This window comes from Dermacentor variabilis, chromosome 6, assembly GCF_050947875.1.
Source record: "Dermacentor variabilis isolate Ectoservices chromosome 6, ASM5094787v1, whole genome shotgun sequence".
Classification (NCBI taxonomy): domain Eukaryota; kingdom Metazoa; phylum Arthropoda; class Arachnida; order Ixodida; family Ixodidae; genus Dermacentor; species Dermacentor variabilis.
This window is the reverse complement of record NC_134573.1, coordinates 170,555,069-170,578,495: the sequence shown is the minus strand read 5'-3', so window position 1 is coordinate 170,578,495 and position 23,427 is coordinate 170,555,069. Positions and strand designations below refer to the sequence as shown.

General features: G+C 46.0%; 1 protein-coding gene across 1 annotated transcript in view; it reads left to right on the top strand.

The window, feature by feature from the left end:
- The window catches only part of Cep97 (centrosomal protein 97kDa), a 166,072-nt gene extending 143,846 nt beyond the window's left edge, over nucleotides 1-22,226 (top strand). The window contains exons 10-18 of the mRNA XM_075696746.1: nucleotides 3,973-4,165; nucleotides 5,172-5,240; nucleotides 6,817-7,030; nucleotides 8,959-9,072; nucleotides 10,228-10,555; nucleotides 11,471-11,841; nucleotides 14,305-14,380; nucleotides 16,476-16,952; nucleotides 18,291-22,226. Coding sequence (XP_075552861.1) covers nucleotides 3,973-4,165; nucleotides 5,172-5,240; nucleotides 6,817-7,030; nucleotides 8,959-9,072; nucleotides 10,228-10,555; nucleotides 11,471-11,841; nucleotides 14,305-14,380; nucleotides 16,476-16,952; nucleotides 18,291-18,377 — 1,929 coding nt within the window. The 3' untranslated portion in view covers nucleotides 18,378-22,226. The remainder of the gene's footprint in view (nucleotides 1-3,972; nucleotides 4,166-5,171; nucleotides 5,241-6,816; nucleotides 7,031-8,958; nucleotides 9,073-10,227; nucleotides 10,556-11,470; nucleotides 11,842-14,304; nucleotides 14,381-16,475; nucleotides 16,953-18,290) is intronic.
- The last annotated feature ends 1,201 nt before the right edge of the window (nucleotides 22,227-23,427 follow it).

Below are 23,427 nucleotides of genomic sequence, written 5' to 3'. Positions count from 1 at the left end.
AGAAGAATCCAAGCGTTTTCGCAGCCTGGGCACGCAACCTGGTATTCCTATTTCCACCCTGTTCTGGTATAACGCGAACAACATGGTATTGTGCGGTTTTGCTGGCTACGGTCGTAAAGTAGTCTGAGATTGGGCGCTTTCCCGGAATGCGCGGTCCGTAAATTTCTGACGCTACGTGCGTCACCGTGCATTCCAGAATCGCTGGTGCTTGCGTAGATTCGAGATTGCACAGCGTCACTAGCATCACATGTGTAACCTGATAATAACGTAACAAAATTTGCGACAGCGCAACTTCGGATACGGCAAGTACTCCTTGAGCGGAACGATAATGTGAGACAACAGCGATAGTTCAGTAAAGGGGGATCACGGACAAAATTCTAAAACACACGCATGTTTATGTATTTATAAACCTAATGCCTTGTATAAAGCAACAACATAATTTTTTTTATCACGGCAGTACCATTTCATCAGGGAAAATCTACGGGATCTCCTTTCGAAATATCTAACAAAAAGTATTACACAGCGCAAGTCCTAATAAACATGTGCGTGTGAACTGTAACGGTCTTGGTTAAACGTGCACATAAGTAGTATAAACAAATTCGTGACCGTTGAATGTCGCTTGCAGAACGACGGAAAGTAAACGGTGGGCTTTACCCCTCACATACTCTTATTGCGGAAGAGCTGGCTTTACGTGCGTCTACTGTGCACGCTATCTTTCGAAAACGTGTAGCGCTTTTCATACACCGCGGAGAAAAAAAGAAAAATAATTTAGGTTCGCCAATCTGTGATGTCATCGCGTAACAGGCATTTTTAACCTGGGGCTGCCGAGACACACCCGGTTTTGCGTGGTTCACCGCAAAACCGGCAGTCGACACCTACGACAGCATCGACGCTTCATTATTGGTGCGCGCAGGCGGTGAGGCGTTTGGTGGAAGTGTGTTCGCAGTTCGGCTCTGCTGTAACAATAGGCTGCAGAGGCAGCGGCACAGCGTACAGCCGTATTACCGCCTGCTAGCTCCACTCGGGCTATCCAGCCGCGCTGTATGCGCGCGCGGCGTAGGCAACGTTAAACATGTGCACGAAGCTGGCACACATGGCCGGGACGGCCGACGCAGGATAGCGTTTACGCATCGAAAAGAAACGTTCCCGATAGATGCCCGCTTGCTGTATATAGCTTGTACGTACCAGCTGTCCGGCATTCGGCCGCATTCAGAACGGCGCTTTCTTTAACGCGAGCGAATGGAAGAACGAAACACCGAAAATGGAGACATCTCGAAGACTGAGCACATTCCGCTCATTCGTGCGACCGATAATTAACCCGACTTTCTTCGCCAGCTTATTGTGTGAACACGTACTCCGTTGCGCTGCATTCTGTTGCGGTGTGCGTGCGTGCGTGCACGCAAACGACCAAAACGTGCGCGACATGTTCGCCCTGTCCCGTCGTTGCGACACGCCAGTGGAGAAGAGACGATCGCTGCTACGACCTGAGGGTTCACTGGAACTATACATTACCTCTCATGCACGTAACCGAATAGCGCGAATTTTGCGATAACTCATGCAACGTCATTCTCTACGGCTGCATCCTGGACGTCGCCTTAACACCCTCTGGACTGTTTTGAACCCGCGTGGGCAGCTGCTAAAGGGCACTTGTGACAGCGACGGCGGATTTCCTTCGTGGGCCCACGCGAGACGGTCCAGAGATAACGCATTCTCCGCAAAAACGGAAAAATTTATACCTTGAACACACAAACGCGAATCAAATGCCTGCGCCACTAATAATTCTACCTCCCAGCGCCCACGTGAAGTATATTTAACTAAAAGCCAGAAAACATTTTTCAAAACAACCTTGTAAGCCATCGGCAGGCTTTGTGTGGCTAATTAAGAACCTTCCGTGCCCGGGTAATCGCGGTGTCGGCTTCTCCCAGCGCAGGGGTGTGTTGGGGCGAAACCACATTTCGGGCTGGGCAAAACTCCCGTTTTGTGATTCCTCTGTCTTTGTGTCGTTGCCTTTGTTGAAGGTTTCGATTGTTCCTTGTCCGCGCCGCTCATCAATTTGGCTTTTAAAGCGAAAGCCTTACTGGCCGCGAGCTTGCGATTTCGCCGTGGCCGTGCTCCGAGGAGGCACATGACGTCACACCGCGTTCCTCGTCGTTGCGCTAGCCTCCGATCGCTTCGCCAGCTGCGTCGCATGCCTGATAACATGTCGGAGGATTGAAAAGAAGAGCTCGCGTGCGCAGCAACCATAGTTGAGGCGGCAGTATGGACGGCGACAATTCTGATAAGCAGGAGGAAGCCTGGAATCGACATCGGAACGAGATGAAGAGGAAACGAATCGCCCAAGAAACAGACGAACAGCGCGCCGAACGACTGGCTAAACACCGTAACATAGCTAGACAACCAGACTAACCTGGACTTGCAATCAAGATTAACCAAGGCTAACCATGCTATGCCTTAGCTTTCGCTACGTATATCCTGGCATAGCCTAGCTAAGCCACTGCCAATTTTTTCACCAAGCTCTCTTCTTACATAGCGCAGTGGCCCCGAACCTATGCCATTCTGCCTCTGGTGTGATTCGGGCAAGCAGGCCAGGCTCAATCAATCAATCAATCAATCAATCAATCAATCAATCAATCAATCAATCAATCAATCAATCAATCAATCAATCAATCAATCAATCAATCAATCAATCAATCAATCAATCAATTCTTTACCGTTACCGCTGGCGCACGCATACACTAAAAAAGACAAAACGAAAAAAAGAACTGCAGAGAAGTACAAGTAAAAGTAAAGAAACAATTTTCAAAAGCAGAGTGTGCATACAGCAAAGCGCAAAGTGAATATAAAAGAAAAAGGAGCAGAAGAGCAATTGAACATTGTGAAACTACGACACAACAACGCAAAGCTCGCAAAACAATGACATTGAGTTCTTAAAGGTGTAGATATCATGAAAATAAGCGTTATAAAGACTCGGTATTCTGTAGACGGCTGTCTGTTAGTGATGTCAGGCAGAAACATGGAAATATCTATGTTCTCTAGTGATTTTGCGCGGAATACGAAACATGCTACAACTGAGGAGTTCGAGGCAGGTGAGGATACTGTGAAGGAGCTTGAAAAAAAACAGAAGGTCAGTGCGAGAACGTCGGCAGCGAAGGGCAAAGAATAATCCAGCAGTACTATAAAATAATAATAATAATAATAATAATAATAATAATAATAATAATAATAATAATAATAATAATGGTGATGTATCGCATACGTGTGTAATCTGACGGGTGCATTTCTGGCTAACGTTTTCTTTTTTTAAATACAAGCAAATGAAGACATGCCGGAGTAAGTAATCAAAAAGGAACCAAGCGCGCAGATACGGTGAAAAAGAAAAAAACCTTGTCTGTGTGCTTGTTCTCGTTTTGGTTACGTACTCAGCGGGGTTTTTGTTTGTTAGCATTTTTCTTTTCTTCAGGCGGCAGTTTGCCTGCGGAAAGCAGGGTGTGACGTAAGCGTTGTCTATATATGGCGCAGTTGCACGTATAGTTGAGAGAGAGGAAGGAGCTTGGAGGAACAAGTGGAGATGGGAAGCTTGGTGTCACATGCGTGGAACAGATAACCGTGCGTCCTTTAGATTAACAGGAAGGGCGTAAAGGAACGGCATGCACAGCAGAGGTCAGGATAATGCGTGGTTACGTAAAATGATGATGTTAGGTAAGTTGCGTTTACAGAGTGGAAGAGGTTTGCGGTGCACGCGGCTTATTGCAGATCTCTGGCAGAAGCCTTTGTCCTCTAGTGATGTTATTAGACCACGGTGATTGTGACGACGGTCCGTTTGTGTAATAGGCACGTGGTGGGAAATTGTTGGTTGCAGTTTCTTACGTTGTCCACGAGGGGAAGGCGCGCACATCCGCTGTTTCTTTCTCTCTCTCTCCTGGCGAGCACGCGCTGGTCGTTGACGAAGCGCGTCCCAATTGTCTCGTGCAGATGGAATCTGAGGACGAGGAGCGCATCTCGCGCATCCTTCGAATGCAGCGCCAGCACCGAGAGCAGCTGCTACACGAGATGTCGCCTGCGGCTGCAGCCGCCGCTGCCGCCGCCGCTGCTGCCGCTGCTGCAGGCCCTGTGCAAGACAACTCCAGGCACCACCACCATCACACGCCATCTGGAAACCGCAGGCGTGAGTGGTCCAGCGTGGCAAGACGCCCGGCTTGTTGGTAGTTCACGCGCTCCGCGTGCCGCGTAAGCCGGTGACAATCGGCAGTGGCAAATGCATCGTTGTCCAACTCGAAGAGCATTACTATGTAGATGCGGCCAGGCAGTCATTCGTGAAGTAACGGCGAGCGCGAACTTCTTTCAATATCGGCGTCCTTCGGGAACTACATCTTTTGAGTTGCGGAAGCACCGAGGGCAGGTGCTGTGCGGATCTGTAATCGGAGCGTCTACTAAATTGGGGTGTCACCGGGTTGGATTCCTTTGTGGTTGTTCTTGTGTGCCCTTATCCCTCGAGGCCATCAGTGAATTATCCGTCTTCCGTTCCGTCCTCCATGCTAGGACCTTCTTCGTCCGGACGGCACAACGCGTAAATCGCTTGTGGAAAGCATCGAAGTCCACTGGGCGAGTTCTGTCTGTCTACAAACGTCTTCAGCGCTCCATGGAGCTGTGCAAATCGGAGAGCGAAGCGGGAAATACGCTTGGTCGTCAGAAAGATCCAATCCTTCGGACGACGCGGCGTAAACATGGCTTACATAGGCGAATGCTGAAACTTGTTCGATGCGGTTGTTAATAAGACTACGCATAATCGTTTGCCTGAATGCGAGAACCGCACGCCATGTGTCTATAGCGCATTGAATCCCTCTGGCTTCCAGAACAAGAATTAACGATAACTGTTCCATCAATTAAGTGGGGCCCAATTGAAAAGTGATAGGGGGTCCGTTACTTTTGCACGTAACTGTATACCTATGCGCGTTTCCATACAGGCGCACTTTAGTGTAGTTCCCTGCACGGTAGAAGGCCTCGACGTCGAAAACGGTGGCCACGTAGTTTCGTGCAAGCTGAGCTACATTTCGCAATGCTCAAGCTTTCCGATGCGCGAAGTGAGATAAAGTGTGTCTTGTCAACCGCTGTTAGGTTAATTATCGTTCCACCCTGTTTTCCCTTTCTCTCTCTCTATCCCTCACTCGCAGCCAAGAGCGCCGTCGGAAGACTGCCATCATCACGACAGGCTAGCCTCGCCAAGGACAAATGGTCCGACTGTGAGTGAAAAACTTCTATAGGGATACGAGCAGTTGTAACTAGACAGGTTATTGACATTGAGTAAACACCAAATCAGTGAGTGATTAGAGGAACATTTGAGACGTTCTGGTCTGGAAGGACTGAAGTACCTTCATCAGTTATTCATTGCGAGCACTTTCCGAAAACCAGTGGTATCTGCTTTGATAAGACATTAATTAGCGCTTTGAGGAGTTTCCTTTATTTATTTATTTATTTTATTTATTTATTTATTTGGTCTGTGACTGTTTCATTCCTTGCACACGTGCAAATTTTCAATAAACGTATGCAAGTTGCAAGTCAGCACGTGTCAACACGACGTCTCTTTTCATGCCCGCTCAAATTCTAGAACCGCACTGCATTCGAGTGACGATAAATGTACACTAACTGCATCAAATATACGTTTTATTGACCAAGTATGGTGAAGTGCAATTCGATAACCCGGCCGTGTTAGGTCGGCGCTGCCTGTGTTATATTTGAGTAAACATTTGGTGCCCTAGTAACTTTTCTTTTTAATATATCCACAGGTGAAAACTCGCTCCAGCATGTGAAAAACGTTACTACGGACTTTCTAATTACAAGCTATTAAGCTCAGCAGATCAAAAAGAAATGTCACAGTTTCGCCCGAAAGGCGAAGTACTGATACCTATAGCGAAGTATTAGGCTGCACGAAGTAAGCGTCGTAGTTTTATCGGCAGCATAAACTGCAGCAAAGATTTCCTTACTAGCTAAATTAATAAGCATTGTGTCACGCGCTCGCATGAACACATGAACAGATCTCACTCGATCACCGCGGACACACCCTGTCACAACGCTGACACGATGGATGAAGAGCGGTAGCAGCAGGGAGCAGACATTTCGTGCTGCCTTTTGCTTCAAGGAGTCTCCGAAACTTGATATTACGCGGCCTCCACCGTTTGGCGCGCGAAAATACAGCGCACACGTAGAAACCAGCCGTGTCGGCTCGCCTATGCTTTGCACCCGCCGCAGATTGCCTTCAAGAGAGGGCGCACGGGGCCGTGCTCAGCCGCGCATGCGCAGCCACGGCCGGGCTGGGAGAGGACGTGCCTGCTCACTTAACCTCTTCACCCCGATCACGCATAAACGTGTTAAGCATGATAAACTAACAGTACTCGATCGCAGTTCGTAACTGAATGGCGTGGTTTTGCGAAAGACACGCTAAATAACAAAAAAACGAATTGTGCCTTAATTGCCACTCGGAGCAAGTGCCTTAAAACGTAGCGTTAAAAGTCAGCGACGACGTTGATTCCGAAGATGTCAGTATACGCCGTCACGCCCTCTTCATCCCGCACCGTCTTTGTCAGTATCTCCGTGCAAGACCTGGACCCATGCAGTGGGTGTAGACTAATCCAGCTTCCGTCTTTGCCAATCCTTGGCGACTTCGTCTGCCATGGAAACGTGATTATGGTGATAATTGGCAGGTGCACCAAATAATTTTGGTGAAGTAACCTCGCCATAAAACTGCTTGCGTGAGCGCCTGTGCGTGCACCGATCACGTCCGGCTTGAAAGAGTGTAGTACAAGTCGCACCTGGGCGCAGTTTCTACGAGCGAGGACGAGCGGAGCGGCTCGGTGTTCGACCCATTCCCCGACCTGCTGGCGCACTCGGACGAGGGGCCATCGAGGACGCAGACTCAGTGCCAGCTGGGCGACGCCTCCGAAATGCTGGGCGCTGAGCTGACCCGGTCTGCGATGGACCCCCATAGCCCCGTCACCATCGAGAGAGTCTCCTCGGACGCCAACGAGAGGAGCAGGTGTGCACTTTATTGAAGGGGAGGGAATGTTTGATCGGCAACGCTTCATTTGACTTGTTTTATATGAGGGTAACGATGCCAGCACAGTGTTGTGTTATCGCCTGGGACTGCAGTCTCGGGGCTGTGTCACTCGATCGTGTGTTACGTACGGTTTGCCCGGATATATTACGGAATAGGCAAGCGCTCGCAGCGTTTCTGTAACTTGATCGCGTTCACTCAAATTCGGCAGTGCAGTACGACCAGAAATACTGCGGGAAGGCGCATTTTAATGTGGCGGCATTCAATGTGTCGGATGTGCCGGTGGATGTTCTATACAAGCGCAAGACGTTCTTTTGCTACAAGTTCTGATTTCTGAGAGACTGTCTTCATTGCTCGATGTAAACTGTGAATAGAATAGTTAATGATGGGGTTTTACGTGCCAAAACCACTTTCTGATTATGAGGCACGCCGTAGTGGAGGACTCCGGAAATTTCGACCACCTGGGGTTCTTTAACGTGCACCTAAATCTAAGTACACGGGTGTTTTCGCATTTCGCCCCCATCGAAATGCGGCCGCCATGGCCACACACACACACACACACACACACACACACACACACACACACACACACACACACACACACACACACACACACACACTCTCTCTCTCTCTCTCTCTCTCCCTCTCTTCGTCCTGTCTTCTGCTTCGGTGTCTCGTCCGTAACAGTTTAAGCTCACAAATATATATATATAACCAGGTCATACCGCATTCATCACACTTCAGCGTACAGCATTTTCAGTATAAAATCGTAGCGTTTTCTGTTCCTGTTCAGGGTATAGACACATTGGTACATCAGTCGTTCTGACTATCGCTGACGTCATTGGTTGCGTTATGCCTAGCTTTCACTATTCCGCGCTTTTTCATTACAATGGATAAAATGTACGTGACTTGCACGCGATGTACCGGAAACCACAACATAGTAGCACCATTTGCAGCAGGACATCAAAAATGCACTAGTCAATAGAAAAAGAAAAGTAGGCATAGCAACGCCTCCTATGCAACAGTGACAGTTGCAACAGTGACGTCACCTGCAGGATTGCCGATTGAAAACCATCCCATGGAAATAGCAGTGATCGCGCTAAGCGTCACGAGCGTCCCAAATGTGTGGCCTCTCAACATTCTTGACTGACATTGCGGCTTCAAGCATGCAGGCTTTTGTTTGTGTATAGGAGATGCTGGAGATATGCACAGATTTGCAGTGTGCTACTAATTACGCAAGATAGTTGCCCTGATCATGTCGCCGTACTACATCGAGAGAATCCCTCACATACGCGCGTTCTAAAGTAAATATTCGGCGCCCACGGCGGTTTGTAACAAAGCGCATCACTCTCCGTGAGCACACGTACGAGCGTGCTCGTGAAACGGCATATTAGGTGGCCTTTAATCTTATTTATTTATTTATTTTATAAGCAAATAGCTTCCTCTTCTGCCCGTATTTGCGTTTTACCTTTTACAGCCAATACATAGGTGCCGATGCAAAGGGTGCGTGCTCTAGCGCCGCCTAGTTGCGGGACGCGTTCGTCCGCGAACGCCTTTGAGCGTCTTCTCGCGCCTCCCTCTCTCCCTCTGTGGCGGCGACGGGAGAGGAGGATGGCAATAGCCTTCCGCGCCGCCATAGGTAGACTACACACATATACGACTAGATTCGGCTTATACGCAAACCCGCCTGTACTACCGCTACAAATGTGCTGGTGAATGGCTAATGTTCCCCGACCAAGTTACGCAATAAAACAACAAGCGTCACCTAATGTGGTCCCACCGTAACAAATGTACGCGTTCAAGGGTACCGTTCCTTTAACAAAGCGAATGGCTTTCTGTTCGGCCATTCGCCTACATTGACGACCATCGTGAATGGTTTCTGCACGTGTGTTTTATTTCCCCTCTTTCAGACATAGGCGTTCCCGCAAGGATGACATCATGACGCGATCTGTTCCGGAATTTCGTTCAGACGGATCACCGGTTTTGCACAACTACGGAAAGTCTTACGGCAGGACATCTCCGCGGTGAGTCGTCTCCCTTAACTGTTGCGAACTTTGCGCTTGTGTTCTTCAGTATATACGCGTGTGAAGGCCGACAGGAGTGCCGTTTCCCCTCGCGCTTAACTCGCCTGTGTTCCGAGTCAACTCTCTTTAACAAATAAGTCTTCTTTACACATACGCGCGTCTAGACTCAGGACGTCACTGAGAAAATTGTGTGGGAGGAACAGGTCCACGGCGGCCATCTTGGAATGTAATCCTCAGGAACATCAAACGGTCACTGATAACGCGCACAGAAAAAAGGAAAGAAAAAGAAAGAAAGAAAGAAAGAAAGAAAGAAAGAAAGAAAGAAAGAAAGGCGCTGCTCTTCTTCAGGGAAATCTCAGCAAGTCGCCGAGCAATGTAGAGGCTCCTTACGCGTGGTTAACATTGAATGACCCCAGAGTCCTTAACATAAAGGTTTTATTTAAATGAAATGGAACAGTTAATTTCCACTATACCTGCCTTGGCTCCAATGTCTGTTGGCGTCATGTATCTGTAACCAGGGTCATACACAAGGAATTCTCTTTCTCTCTTTTCCGGGTGGAGAGGTCGGAAAAGAAGCGCATTGCGGGGACAACGACGGTCATTTAAAAATATTTATATTAACTTATTTTCGCGTTTGAATCGAGCACATTGCTGCCATCTGAAATTAAAAAGGTGCTTTTAAATACGCTTTCTTTGCCGCGATATATTTCAAGGGGGGGGGACCCTAACATCACCCCCGCTCTTGCGGTTACTGCCCCGAATCGAGCACTCAGGTTTCATTTATTCTAGCTCACTGTCTAGATAAGGGTCATGTGCTACACGTGTCCGTTAGTTAGCGCACGTGTTTTACGATGCATGCACACACTGTAGGCACCAGTACAAGGACAGGAAGCCCGCCACGTTGATTATCACCCCGCATCACGTGTTTGCGCGTATTCCCTGCAGCTGTCAAGCGTCGTGTGTACTATAGGTACGCGCAGGATCCCTTCTTCCGAAAGCACGTCTCGCGGCGGGAGAGATACCGCGATGGCGTCGCACGTTCATGGGCTTTCTGTTATCTGATGGGGAGTGTGGGAAACGGAAGTGTTGCGGGGGCATGTCTCTCCGCGAAAGCGCCCCGCCGAGGACCAACGGTCCACATCGCACCCGCTGCAGGGCCATCCCCGTCCGCAAGGTGTCCTCCAAGAGGACGGAGCCTCCCTCGTTCGCCGGCGGAGGAAGCGGCATGTCGTCGACGCGCAGCTTCGACGGGTGCGCCGGGGGCGGCGGCAGCACGCCGACGGCCCCGGCGGCGGCGGCAAGCCGGTTGCACCAGCGCAGCCCCTCCGACGGGGGCCTGAGCCGGAGCGCCAGCTTCCGCACGCCGGCGGGCCGATCGCCCTACGCCACGGTCGCCACCGCGTCGCCGCGAAAGACCCAGCGATCCTCGTCCGTCTCGGCCGCCTGCCCGCTCGCCTCCTCCTACTCCTCGGCGGCCTCGCCGGTGAGTGAACCTACACCTGGGTGCCGGGTAGTGTACACGACTGGAAGTGCACTGCCAGGCGTCGCTGCACCGGAAGCTGCCGTCATTGCGCGAGTGTTGGTGTCCCTATGGCACCTGATCCTCTGCGCGAGAGTGTCGCCTGCTCGCTCTCGAGCACACTCGAGGGCAGTATTTATATGCCAGAACATTTCTCCAAAATGGCCTTGCAATCCCAGTGAAAGATTACTGCGTTACTCAGCAATGATTTTCCATTTATAGCCGATTGCCGTTAATTCGATCTCGGTTAATTCGACATTACGCTTTATTCGAACACACTGGAAAGTTCCGGCGAGAACCATAAATTGCTATGGAAAGAAAACACATTCGTGTCGATCTGAAAAGCGTGCCACATTGGTTAATTTGATCCACCACTGGCGCCCCTCATGTGTCCTCATCTGAGAGACAGTTACTGCGCTGCACTTTACCCCAATTCTTCCTTCCTCAAATAAGAATCTCTATCTCTCTCTCTCACGGCGGCTACTGAAAGCTTGTAAACACAATAAATTTTCTGCACACTGCACTACTGCTTTCCTAGGCGTAAAGCTATTTTACTTAAATCTATTTCTATCATTTATTGGCTCGCGTTGCTTCCACCCGTGAAGCCATTTGTTCCCGCTTGTTTTATTTCGTGTCACATTCAAGCAGCTTTTAAACATATTGGCTCTCTTTGTCCCATGCTGGTTGAGTTGCACTGCAAGAGCAAGTAGCAAAAATACATCTGCTTCAAACAATAAAAGAAAAAAAGATTTGAATTAATTCATTTTACCGCCATTTGTTAATTTGACCTTTCAGATTATTATAGCAGACCTTGCAGTCCCACAAGGGTCGAATTAACGGGAGTCGACTGTACAAGCTTGCATGTGTCTGAACATGCAGCACAAGGCTCCGACCAGGACGGCTTCGAAGTACTGCAACGGGCCAGCCTACGCTCCAGCCACTCAAGGCAACCTGAATGCAGCCGCCAACAACAACAATAACAACATCAACAACAACAACAACAACAACAACATAGATGTGCTGTCGCTGGTGGAGAGTGACCCCCTGCTGAAGCAGCGCAGCCAGGCTGTGGGCCTTGAGGTGCTGGACAGGGCAGCTGTGCGCATCCAGGCGCTTTGGCGAGGCTACCGCACTCGCAACCACATGAGCCGCGTGCGGCGCGCGTGTCAGGAGGTGCGGTTGCGCCGGCTCGAGGAATGCGTGCTGGATGTGCAGTCCAAAGTGGCGGCCACTGAAAAAGCATTGCTCAGGTAACGCCTTGATGCCCTATAGCGTCATATGTGTATTTAACGACAGTTTAAAGGACACTTAAAGAGAAACACTAAAGCAGTTTAGACTGATAAAGTATTATTTCAAGACTATATCATCATCAGCAGCAGCAGCCTGTTTTATTTGTTGCTTCTATTTGTTGCTTTTGCAGTAATGGATATATAGTTTGAAGATAAAATTAAGGCCAAGCTTCAAATTTTTTTTTTTTTAATTTCACACCTAGACCCGAGCTCTGGTATGTATCTGACATCACGGATTTCGAAGTATGTTTTTGTATTTGAGCCGTCGTGGCTCAGTAAAAGTCACGGTGGAAGATAGGTATTCTTCCATCGTAGTAAAAGTTCTTCAGACTTGCTAAGTTCAGTATGGCTCTTTTAGAATGCAACATACTCTTATCTTTACCCATCAAAAATTAAGTAGGCCCAAGCAGACAGCAACAAAATCAATGACATTACTACGAACTCGTGCAGGGACTCCAAGGTGATGTCATGTGAAGTAATTTTTCTCTTTAGTATATCTTTAAGAATGGGACAGGGGCTCCCCTTTCAAGAAAAGCGTGATGCCCTTCATCTCTCTTTGTTTGCTCCAAGAAACACCTTCTTTACAGATGCCACTGGTGCAAAGAATACTGTCATGCACCACATGCATAAAACACCAATATTGACAGGTGTTGGGGTGAAAGAAGACGGCTAACAAAGTGAATGAGGAATTTTAAAAAGAATTACAGGGTGTCTACTAACACGGAAAACCAGGAATTCTCAGAGAATTTGAATAGTCTGGAAATACTCAGGGAAAACCCAGGGATTTTGTGCTTCTATCAAGGAAAATTAGCTGTAATTTATTGAAAGGGAACAAAAGTCGCGTTATTGCTGGCTCCAGTAACAGACGAATCGCAACGAATCGTCAATGACGCCGTGTCATCGGCACAAGATATTGCCAGAGTAGTTAACGACCGATTTTCCAGACGGCCGATTTTTCGGACATGCCCGATAATTCGCACGGCTTCGCGACGCCGCCACATACTCCATAGAGTCAATGCATATTGCCCTCGCTGCATGTCTGAAATGGCATTAATCAAAGCCACCACCGCCGCCGTTTCGATTATCTTGCCGCCTCGAACAAGTGCTCTCGCACGCAGATCCGCTGGCAGCCGCAGCCACCACCACGCAACGTTAGGCTTAGCTGCTTCTACTTCCGCTATTAAGCTTCTTGCCGTGCGGTGCCGTGTTTTCCATTGAAAGAATTCGCCGCTGTCAGCAACGGCACCGACTGCGCCTTTGTAATCCTCGCGATTGGCTTCGAAGCTCGCAAAGCACAACGCGTTAGGTAATGCCAGTCTTCAAAAGTTAGCTTCGCCTCAATAGATAAATGTTGTGCGGCGAAGCCCGACAAGCGTGTCAAGGGGCAATTGTCACGGGAGATAGTATGTATTCCTTAATTATACACGCGTGCACCCCCGTCTCCTGTCACAGTACGAGCACCGATATACCTAATAAGTGTACTGGCAGGCCTTAAGAGCTTTTTCGGACGTGCCTGTTGCCTTAAGGGCAGTTTAAAACATGCATTCATTTTTTTTTTTCGGACTGCCCGATTTTTGTGATGTTTTCGCAGCCCCTAGGGAGTCCGAAAAGTCGGACGTTGACTGTATAACTGACCAAGAGGATGCTTCAAATGATCCATGGGGAGAACGCGTGGCAGAAGGAGGATGAGAACAGAATGGATTGAAGCACTGAGGAATTAACAAGAAAGGAAGCGTGCCGCCGCCTCTTTGGAGGAGCTTGAGCTCAAGAAAGCAAAGTGTTGGCTGACGCCGAGATGCAAGTGTCCCTCATCCAAACCAAAATAAACCCTTTAAAGCAGTGAAACCCAACACTGAGATATTGTATACGGGCTGAGAGTATGCCAGGACAGTCGATGTTGACTTCCCAGCTGCTGAGAGAGAATCTTATTTGCGACAAAGTTCAGGTCTCATACCTATGAGCTTACTATCAATTGATAGAAATAGCTCATATTCGAAAATATTTACTTCTGTGTACATCCCCTTTTCATTCGTATTTGAAAACGTTCGACTGAATTCGGAGTGGGTTTTAAAATTTTTTCAGCTGTGCATTTTACTATCACTTTCTGTCTGTTTTCTTTTTGAATAAAATAGGTATTACTCCTTACTATTCAAACTGGATTAAATCATTTTTTTTGTTTCCACATGATTTCTAGAGAGTGACAGCATCGGTCAACGTGGTGTCAGCCCGTCTTGAAATAAGACAAAGTTCTGGCTCATTCAGGGAATTTTGCAAAGGCATCCAGGGAAAACCGGGAAAACTCAGGGAATTTGAATATGTCAACTCAGTAGACATCCTGAATTAGGAGTAGGATTTTTTTTTATAATATTGAGAAAAGAGCAATCAGGAGCACTGATGAATGCTTTGCCTTTGTGTTCATTACAGGCAGCAGAAAGAAATGGAAGAAGAGAGAAAATTCAGGAATGCAAACAAGGAGGCTCTGGACAGGCTGCTAAAGCATGTAAGCCAAAGAGCCATGCTTTTGAACTTGGATCACGTGAATCTTGCTCAAGCAGTGTCTTCTCCACTCATGAACACATATGATCTGAGGGCCTGTTAGGTTACATGAGCATTCTGTCAAACCACTTTATTGTCTTGCACAAAGTCTTTACTCTCTTTGACTCTGTATGTTGAAGGCAGCCAGACGTGACATCCTTGCATTACACACACTTAGTGTGAACTATTATGGTTTGAACATAATAATGAGATCAGGAATAGTTAAACATCTTGAAGAAAAATATTTGAGGACAAGCACCAGTGGAATGACTGAATAAAATCACATATGGGTACATATGGAGAAATTTGGCGCAGAGGAAGGCACCCTGTCTCGAGCAGGGGGCACGTTCTTTTGTCACAGCAACCCAAACAAAGAAACTGTTGCTTTTTTACTGACCAAGTGACACAGGCGTACAACAGGTGTAAGGTAGCGATCCCACAGTGTTGCTTGGCCATGCCAAAAACTTAACTGCTCCTCTTACACACTACTTTGAATGTGCTAGACATATTTTGGTGAATTTAAATGGTAGACTTAGAGCACCTCTAAAGCAACGTTTAATGCTCCATTTGGAGCAAGCAGGGTGTCGAATCGGAACTGAAATGCCATTTTCAGCTGAACCATCATTGAACAGAACCATTATTTTTCCATCATCTTGGAAGTGAACTCAAGCCGGAACTTATTGCACAAACCTTTTCAAACTATTTCGACAAACGCTCTTGAAGGCCCTCTGGACCCTCTGCTGGAGTACGTTGGGGGGAAACATTGGACTAAGGTTCAAAATCTCCTGTAGTTGGCAAATTATTCCCACACTACAGAGACAACACTCAAATAACTTCAGTTCTGACACTCTGTATGTCGTTAATTTTTGTGCAACCAAGGCTACCGCTTATGTGATGAAAAATGCTGGCACTTTACGTGCGCTCGCACATCTTGGTGCTGCTGAGCGACCAAAACAATTGTTCAAATTCTTGTTCTGTATTAATGCTGTACGAAGGTAGCTGAGCTGCAATTGTTATCTAACTAGCACACAAGAGAAAACTGCAGCGTTAAAACTCCTTACATTTATTCCAATTTTGCTTGTCATCAAGTGTGATTTGACAATACTTCATGTGACTGTGCATCAGATGTTCCCGAGCCGCAGTCTTGCAATTGAGCCAACGTGTAATAGTAATGTTGAGTGACAACAGAGTGTGCCACTGGCCCACTACAAAGATAAATCCTCTTCTACGCTGGCCACATCAGCAAGAGCAACATTCAGACATGCATTTGGGTACATGAAGCGGTACCATGCCATCGGTGTAGGTTTACGCAGATTTGTGAAATAGTGCGATGACTAGAAGAAACACAACCTCAGTAGCTGCCTTTGGGGTGCAGTGCTGCATGAGCATAAATTGATATCCTTCAACTATACAGTGAACAACTAGATGGTTCAAAAGCCCGTAACATGACAGGTGCGCCAATTCATACACACAAAAAGCATGCGATAGCATGTTACGTTTCAATCCTTTGAAACAATGGAACTTGCATGGGTGCATTGTTAGAACTCAGTTCCTGGTTGTACAGAACAGAACATCCGTAATAAGGGCAGTACCTGTACACAGGCCTGTGTCGCTCCAATGGTTCCAATGGTTCCGCTCCAAGAATGTTCCAATGGTAGGTCAGTGGTAACCACCACATATTCCAATGTTAGATAGAGAGCACCTAATGGACTGAGTTCACTCCACGAAGCAGCTGAGGCTGCTTTATAAAGATCGGAACAGTGGGTTGGAACACCAGCACACTGAGTAACTCTGAAACCGATTTAGTTTGTGCACTTCCTTGCTCCTTACACCAGCAGTAGTGCTTGTGTTCCAGTCGCAGATTTGTAGGTGTTGCCGAAAGGCATAGTTTCCTGCTGGCAGACACAGTCACCTGTCTCGAAATGTGCCTTTGGAATTGAACATTTGTCCAGCAGATTTGCGTTCTTTCTTCTTTGCATCATACTAATGGGAATTGTCTGTACTTTGTAAGTTGAGGTTACACACAGTGACATTATCATTTTGTTTTTGTTGTCCATCAGATGGACCAACTGGAAACACACATTGCCAAAGTGTATCAGCAGCACTTACTGCTCCAGCAGCAGCTGGCGCACCATTTCGACGGTGTCTTCAAGCCCATCCACAACGAGCCACAGTCAGAGTCGTCGTCATCCGAGGCAACTGTTGGGAACAGCGCATCGACCGCTTCATCTGCTACAAGTCATTCACCTGCCAAAGGCACCACACCAAAGCACCTCAAGAAAGATGCTGGAAAGCAAAGTGGCCAAGGAGACGTTTCAGGGCGTGCAGAACAGCCAAAGCGAGAGCGGAAGCCAGAGTCCAGCCATCATTCGAGCCATGAGCAAGTGTCGGGCGATACAATGAGTGCAGATGACACGTCTTGTGCAAGCTTCTCAGATGCTGAGGTGCACTCAAGCAAAACTGAAGAAGCATCAGACACTAAACGACAAACGCCAGCAAACCTGGAGGCTGCCTGCCTGACAGAAGTAAACGACAGGGTGAGCTTTAGAGTGAGTGCATGAATAACAGTGAGGATAGTTAAGGTAACAACTGTTCATAAAAATGTCTAATGCAGTCGCAGAAGTCTGAAGTGAAATGCATTCCTGTTTCAACATCTTGAAGGGGCAGCGCAATAAGACGAACACAGAAGGCAGGAACACACAGGACAGCACTGTCCTGTGTGTTCCTGCCTTATTGCGCTGACCCTTCAAGATGTTCAACCAGTACCAACTTGCCCAAATGTCGATCCTTCTACATTTCTGTTTCAGTTGATCTTCTTTCACTCAGTATTTTGCTGCTGCGTGCAAGTCAGTGTATTATGTCATACATTTTGTTGTGTATACTTCTCAAAACTGGTGGTAGGTGTACAATTTCTAGCAAATGAGTAAGTTTTGCTTGCTCATTGGCTTCAATATTTATTACGACGTGCCCTGTAAAGTCAATTCATGAATTGACTTTCTTTAAATGCATGTTATTAAACACCAGGTGTTTTAGCTGCACCTGTGCAATTGAGCACAGCTTAGCAGACATTTGGAGACAGTATTTTCTTTAACATGTCATTAACAGAAACAGACACCAGTCTACAATAATCACTAGTTAACTGAAAAATTCACTAAAATTCTAAAATTCTCTTCATGGGGCATGTCGTAATTGCAAAGTTAAAGTTGGCTAGTAAGTAAAGCACACCCATATGCTAAAAATGCTATGCCTAGTACCAGTTTCAAGGAATATGTACACAACACGCCCGCCGAAACACATTAGTTCTCTAGGTAACACTTGCCCAAGGTGGGAAACATGCAGCTGCATGGGAAGCTTTTGTTAATTGCAGACTTAAAAAAGAACAATGCATAATTTCTCTGAAGTTTCTTATAATTACATGAATTCTAATTCATCCACAGAATAAGCTCTAATCCCCACGGACCGTCCTGTTAACCCCACATTGCCAAATGTATAATTTTTGATAGCCCGCATTTGATTCCTCAGAATGCCAATTTAAGCTATGGAAACTCCATGCTAAAAGCCATAGCGGCATTTTTGACATGCTAAAGTGAGGTTTTTATTGTAGAGAGTTCAGAGAAATAATTACTACACTAACCATATATTTACTGAAATAATAATTAATTAGTTTATTTCGTTTCTTTTTTTTTTTGATGGATATACTCTCCATAGCCAGAAATTGAATGAGGCACTTTCTCTGGTGCAGGACGCTGTTTGAGCTTTTTGGAGTTAAGAAATAGGCTGTGCATAATCATCACTCTTTATTTTAACTGATTAATCTGATGCAGCAAAGATTCTTAATAATGGCACTTTTAATTACCTTGTCTCATTGTCAACAGCTGGCGAGGTTGGAAGCCGTCATAATGAAGCTGGCCATCCCAGACAGCAGCATGGAGCACTTGGGTGCTGCATTTGCCAAGCCATGAAGAATTGCAGCGCAGTTTCACATTCTCCTCTGCGGTTTCCTCGCTGCACGCAACTGCTGCACTGTTCTACAATACTTGCACTGCTGCGCTTTCTTTTACCGCCTCCAGTTCTGAGATTTTTGCATTGGAAAGCTGCGGAAGGAAAAAAAAAAAAGGTCTCTTGTGTTTTCTACTCAAGCCATTGCATCAAATATTTATTTTCTCTGTAATTATTGTATACAAAGAATTTTACCTCGCTGTATCATACAAGGCTTTGTAACTTGGTGCTTCAGCGTTTTTTCATACAATCGCTCATTACACGAGGAAAGTTGGCATAATTGGCAGTGCTCGAGAACGTGCCCTCGAGGCTTTCGCGATTGTTGCATCTGGGTTGCGATCCAATGGTGAAAGAGAAACTGATTTGGACTCTCCCCTTTAGGTGCTGTTCAGTTCGAATAAGTCGGACCTCATTACAATGCAGTCGCCACCGACATGAAAATACCATTGTTGTATGCAATACACATTATAACCATCTATTCATTACATGCTGATATTGGCAAGAAACATCTTACTACGTTATATCCAAAAATGTATTGTGTACCAATTTACCCAGCTGTCGTTTCTTCTGCATTATATATTCGTTACACTGATATATTCCTTTTGCAAGAAAAGTTTGCATTTGTTCAACCAATTTGTAACGACATGGTGCAGAAACAAACTGATATCTTCTGAACTGCAGGTACTCTGCAATTGACAAGTGGAGCTAGCATTTGCACTGCCAAACCAACTAACCACGTGTGAATTTCAGCATTCCAAGTTTTGCCCAGTTTACCACACAACCAACCGGTAGCATTTGTTACACGCCTTTCAATCCACAAGATGTCTGCTGGGGAGATGCTATTTTACCACTCTATGTTTAGTTCTGTTGAGGCAATGCTCATTTCTCATTTTATGTGCTGTCTTCTGTGGCTTGTTTCTTTTTGCTCAAATTTATGTGTTGTGGTAGTCATTGTACTGTCTCTGCTGTTCATGCCAGCAGGCAAGCAGCTTTAAGCGAATATTTTGGTTGTTTTTTATGTTGCTAATCATCAAGTTGTCATCGATGCAAAAGATATAGATCAAATTTTAATAAATTAAGCTAGTTATTGAAAACCTTTTACTTAACTTTATCCATAAAAACAAAACCGTTCTTGGATTACAGTGTGAGGCATGTTTTCAGTACATGCAAATCATGTCTCTCCACTCCAGTAATGAGGTTCTGGCTGCAAAGCAGCTACAGTGGAGCCCCAATTATACATCCAGGCATTTATTGCAGCCTTCTGAATTTCTATAGAGATTCGGCGCAGGCCTGATGATCTATTAAAAGGTAGTCAGCACTGGAATTTACAGCAGTGTTATGTCATCTGGTCTAACAAATAAAGGAATCTCGGGGCATACAAGTGTTCATGTCCTAGGTAAGACTGCATTTAATTAGCCTCACAACAACTATTCACAGGTGCACTCAAACGTGGAACTCCAATGATTGCTGAATTTGAGTGCTACTGAAGACTGTGCATGTCTACACACATCAAGGTGCGCGTCATTTGAGTTTTCTCATTTCTTTCAATGCCAAACAGACCAGTTTTGCCACACTTGCAGTTCTACAGGGCCTTGTTCTGTCCTTAAATAATCAAGTGCTTTCTCTGCTACGTTAATGTTGGTGACTAAAAGGAAACCATTTATTTGTTAAGCTGCTTCCATGTGTAGAACTTCCTCAGTCTGCAACTTGATTAGGCATTCAACATTTGTTCACTGCAAGGCCATGGACCAGAGCTTATTGTTTTCATTTTCAATTGGCAATTCATTATTTCAGCTATTTACTTACTGCCCACCCCTTAAGCTTGATGATTGATTCTGCGAGTTCCTGAAGACCGGTATAATTTAGCATCCATTGTGCCGCTTGTGTTCACAGCTCTCACCAGGAACCACCGCTTGTACCTTAGCAGCTCCTTGATGAGGCAAACTACTTCCTCGAACGAAGGAGAACTGCGATTTTGATCGGTCCTTAATGTGCTGTGGTTTCTTTCGTATTCCATTCGCGCACAAGTCTCATCATGCTGGAAATAAAGCTACGCATTTATTGGCTACTGAAAGCATCAAACTGCTAGTTTACAGCATGCTAATTATTTTGTAGTAACATTTGGAGATGGTGGATGCTCAATGACACTCTATCTAGAAGTACTGAGGCCAGTGAGCATGAACTGATTCTGGTACAGAAGAGTTGTGCACAACAAGAATACAGAAAGGGCTCAAGGATATTTGGAATACAGCACCAGCTGTTTGAGCATACAATACATTTGCACAGCAAGAGCAGCTGCCTGAACATTCTTCACCCAAAGCTGCTTGTGTCTGTCTGCTTACATTGTTTGTGTATCAAAATGCAGCATGTACGAAAGTAATATACAAATGTGCATATAGTTGCTTGAAGTATCTGCAACATGCTACAAACACTTCAGGTGCATATACTGCAAGGGCATGTTGCGCATGCTTGAAGCTGTCCCACTCAAGCACGCTGCATCTGGCCTGCACTGTTGCAAAGACATGCACAATCTAAAATTACTTGTACTTGTGCAATGCAATTACTTGCAGACGCAGGACAGATTCAACATCCTTTGAAACTAGCTCAACCCATCTTGAATTTCTATCAGTGGAAGGCTGAAAAACTACTTTTTTTCTCTCAAACATGAGAAAGCTATGCAGAAACGACAGGAACTAAGTCTTTGCCTCATTATAAGCACACTGTGTGGAATAACTTTAGCAAACAAGATGGCAGTTACAATGATGGGAGTACTTGTGTTACTTTTTCTTTGAAAGCATTTAATGCGCAAGCAATTCAATAATGTAGGCGAGTGTATAGGGTGCAATGTTAATGAGAAGTCTCATTCCCGTGTCTAAACTTTGTCCCTGCCAGTTATGACATGACAAACAGCTCATGGCTTAAGATGTAGCCTGTGAAGGTCACTGCTAGGGGTACGACCAAGTACTTTAGCAGCTGCACTGTGTAGTCACGTGCATGTTTATTCTTGCTTTACTGTTCATTGTAGCTAGCAGGCATTCCATCCAGTAGACACTCTGTATGTTGTGGCCACCTAGAACATAGCGTGCCAATGTGGTTGTGCTGCTTCAATGCAGCTATGCTGTGACCACAGTAAAACCTTGTAATGAAGAGGGAATGTAGCAAAGTAATAACAAATGTAGATCCTATTGAAAGCTCTGTGGTTGGAAACATATAAGGCTATAGCAAAGCAACTGTTGTAACAAGAGGAAATTCACACCTCCTCCGATTTCATTACTGTAAGGTTTTACTGTAGTTTGTTATTGCTTTTGCCTGTTCTATATAGCGACACCTCATCCTCCCCCCCCCCTCCTCCCCACTTCCTAGCAGATATAAAAGCAGTTGCTCTGTGTGTTCATTTGTAGTGTGTATGGAGAGCGCCAATATGCATGTTCTTTAGCGTAAATGTCTTGTGCTGATTTGTAGTGTGCTTCAGTAGTTTCAAGCTATATTTTTCAGAGAATTCTAGTCAGAACACCTTTGCAATGCTCTTCCAGACGTTGTGACCAAGACCGAAGGTGTCCTTCGATTAAATTGACCAACTGAATTTTTTGGCACCGATGGTTAAGCAAGCGATGAATGAATCTGCAATGCTGCTGGTGTGCAGTTCTCTAGTGTGAACAAAAGATTTGAAGCTTGCTTAATTGCTTGCACATTATTCTTGCACAATTATCAAGAATGTCATAAAGTGTTGATTTAACAATAGCCCAGAAACTCTGAATGCATTGGTTTGTTATAACACCTAACGAAGACAAATACATGAAGTTTATTTGACAGTGGTGTCTCATTTCTGCTTTGTCATTCCAGTGCTTCTTTTTTTTTTTACCCAGGGTTGCTGTGTCAATCGCAGAATTGTAGTGCTGTAATCGTGGTTGATCACTTTCAGGGATAGTTTCACTTTCGTGTGATGCAACGTCAAACGTAGCATTTCATTGGAGTGAATGGACATTCTGTCTGCTGGCTTACCCAATGAAAGTGCACTAAAAGTGATGTCTCCGAAAGTGATGGACCATCATTACAGCCCTGGTTGGCGTTGTCATCAGTATGCAAGAGATAATGTGCTGCCAGCATTGTTCTCACCGGTATGTATCATGGGCAGGACTTCTGTGACCAAGATTCAGCTGGCAGAGCACTCATTTTCTTTCAGCTTGGATCCCATTTTTAGAGATGTTAAATTAACTCACTTAACAGCAAGGTCTTCTGAAGCTGGCAAAAACTCAAACAATTTGGGAAGTGCTTCCTCGCATCTTAAGCAGGGCTTTAGAACTTTTACTCCTTTCATAACTGACAGCGCTTGGCGACTACGAATTCACCAAGGTACTGCCACTGCCAAAAATTTGCAAGCCACCGCAAGCACAACCGCAGCGCTCCCTGGGCCATGAACCGAGCCCTCTGAAAAACTTTCAGAGCTTTAAGTCTGTAGTTGTGGAGACACCGTTTTTATCACTCCACTGGTTTTTGGAGCACTAGCAAAGCTCCAGAGGACAGGGACTTATGCGCACACTAGCTTCACATTCACAAATACACTGACTCTTCTTTAACATACCCCCAGTCACTGGCTATAAAGTTCTGCTGCTAAACACGAGGTCACACATACAATTTCCGATTGCTGTGGCCACACTCCAATGCTGGTAAAATGTAATTTATGTACCATGTTTTGGGTGCACACTGAGAAACCCCAGGTGATCACAATTAATCAGAAAGCAATGCACTATGGCGTCCCTTATAACCCACTACGCAGTTTCGGGATGTTGAGCCCCATAATTCAATTAACTCAAAGCTCTGCCTCGACTCTGCTAAATGGAGGACAGCACCAGAGTAGTCATTGCACTTCAGTAACAGCCTTAGCGATTCCCTGAACAAGAATTTCGTTACCAAGTTTTTAAGCATCTACTCAAAGGCATTGGAGTGATCATGCAATTCTCAAGCAACTCGCCTTTGCAGGAATTGCTGACGCATGTCATTTGTGCACAACAT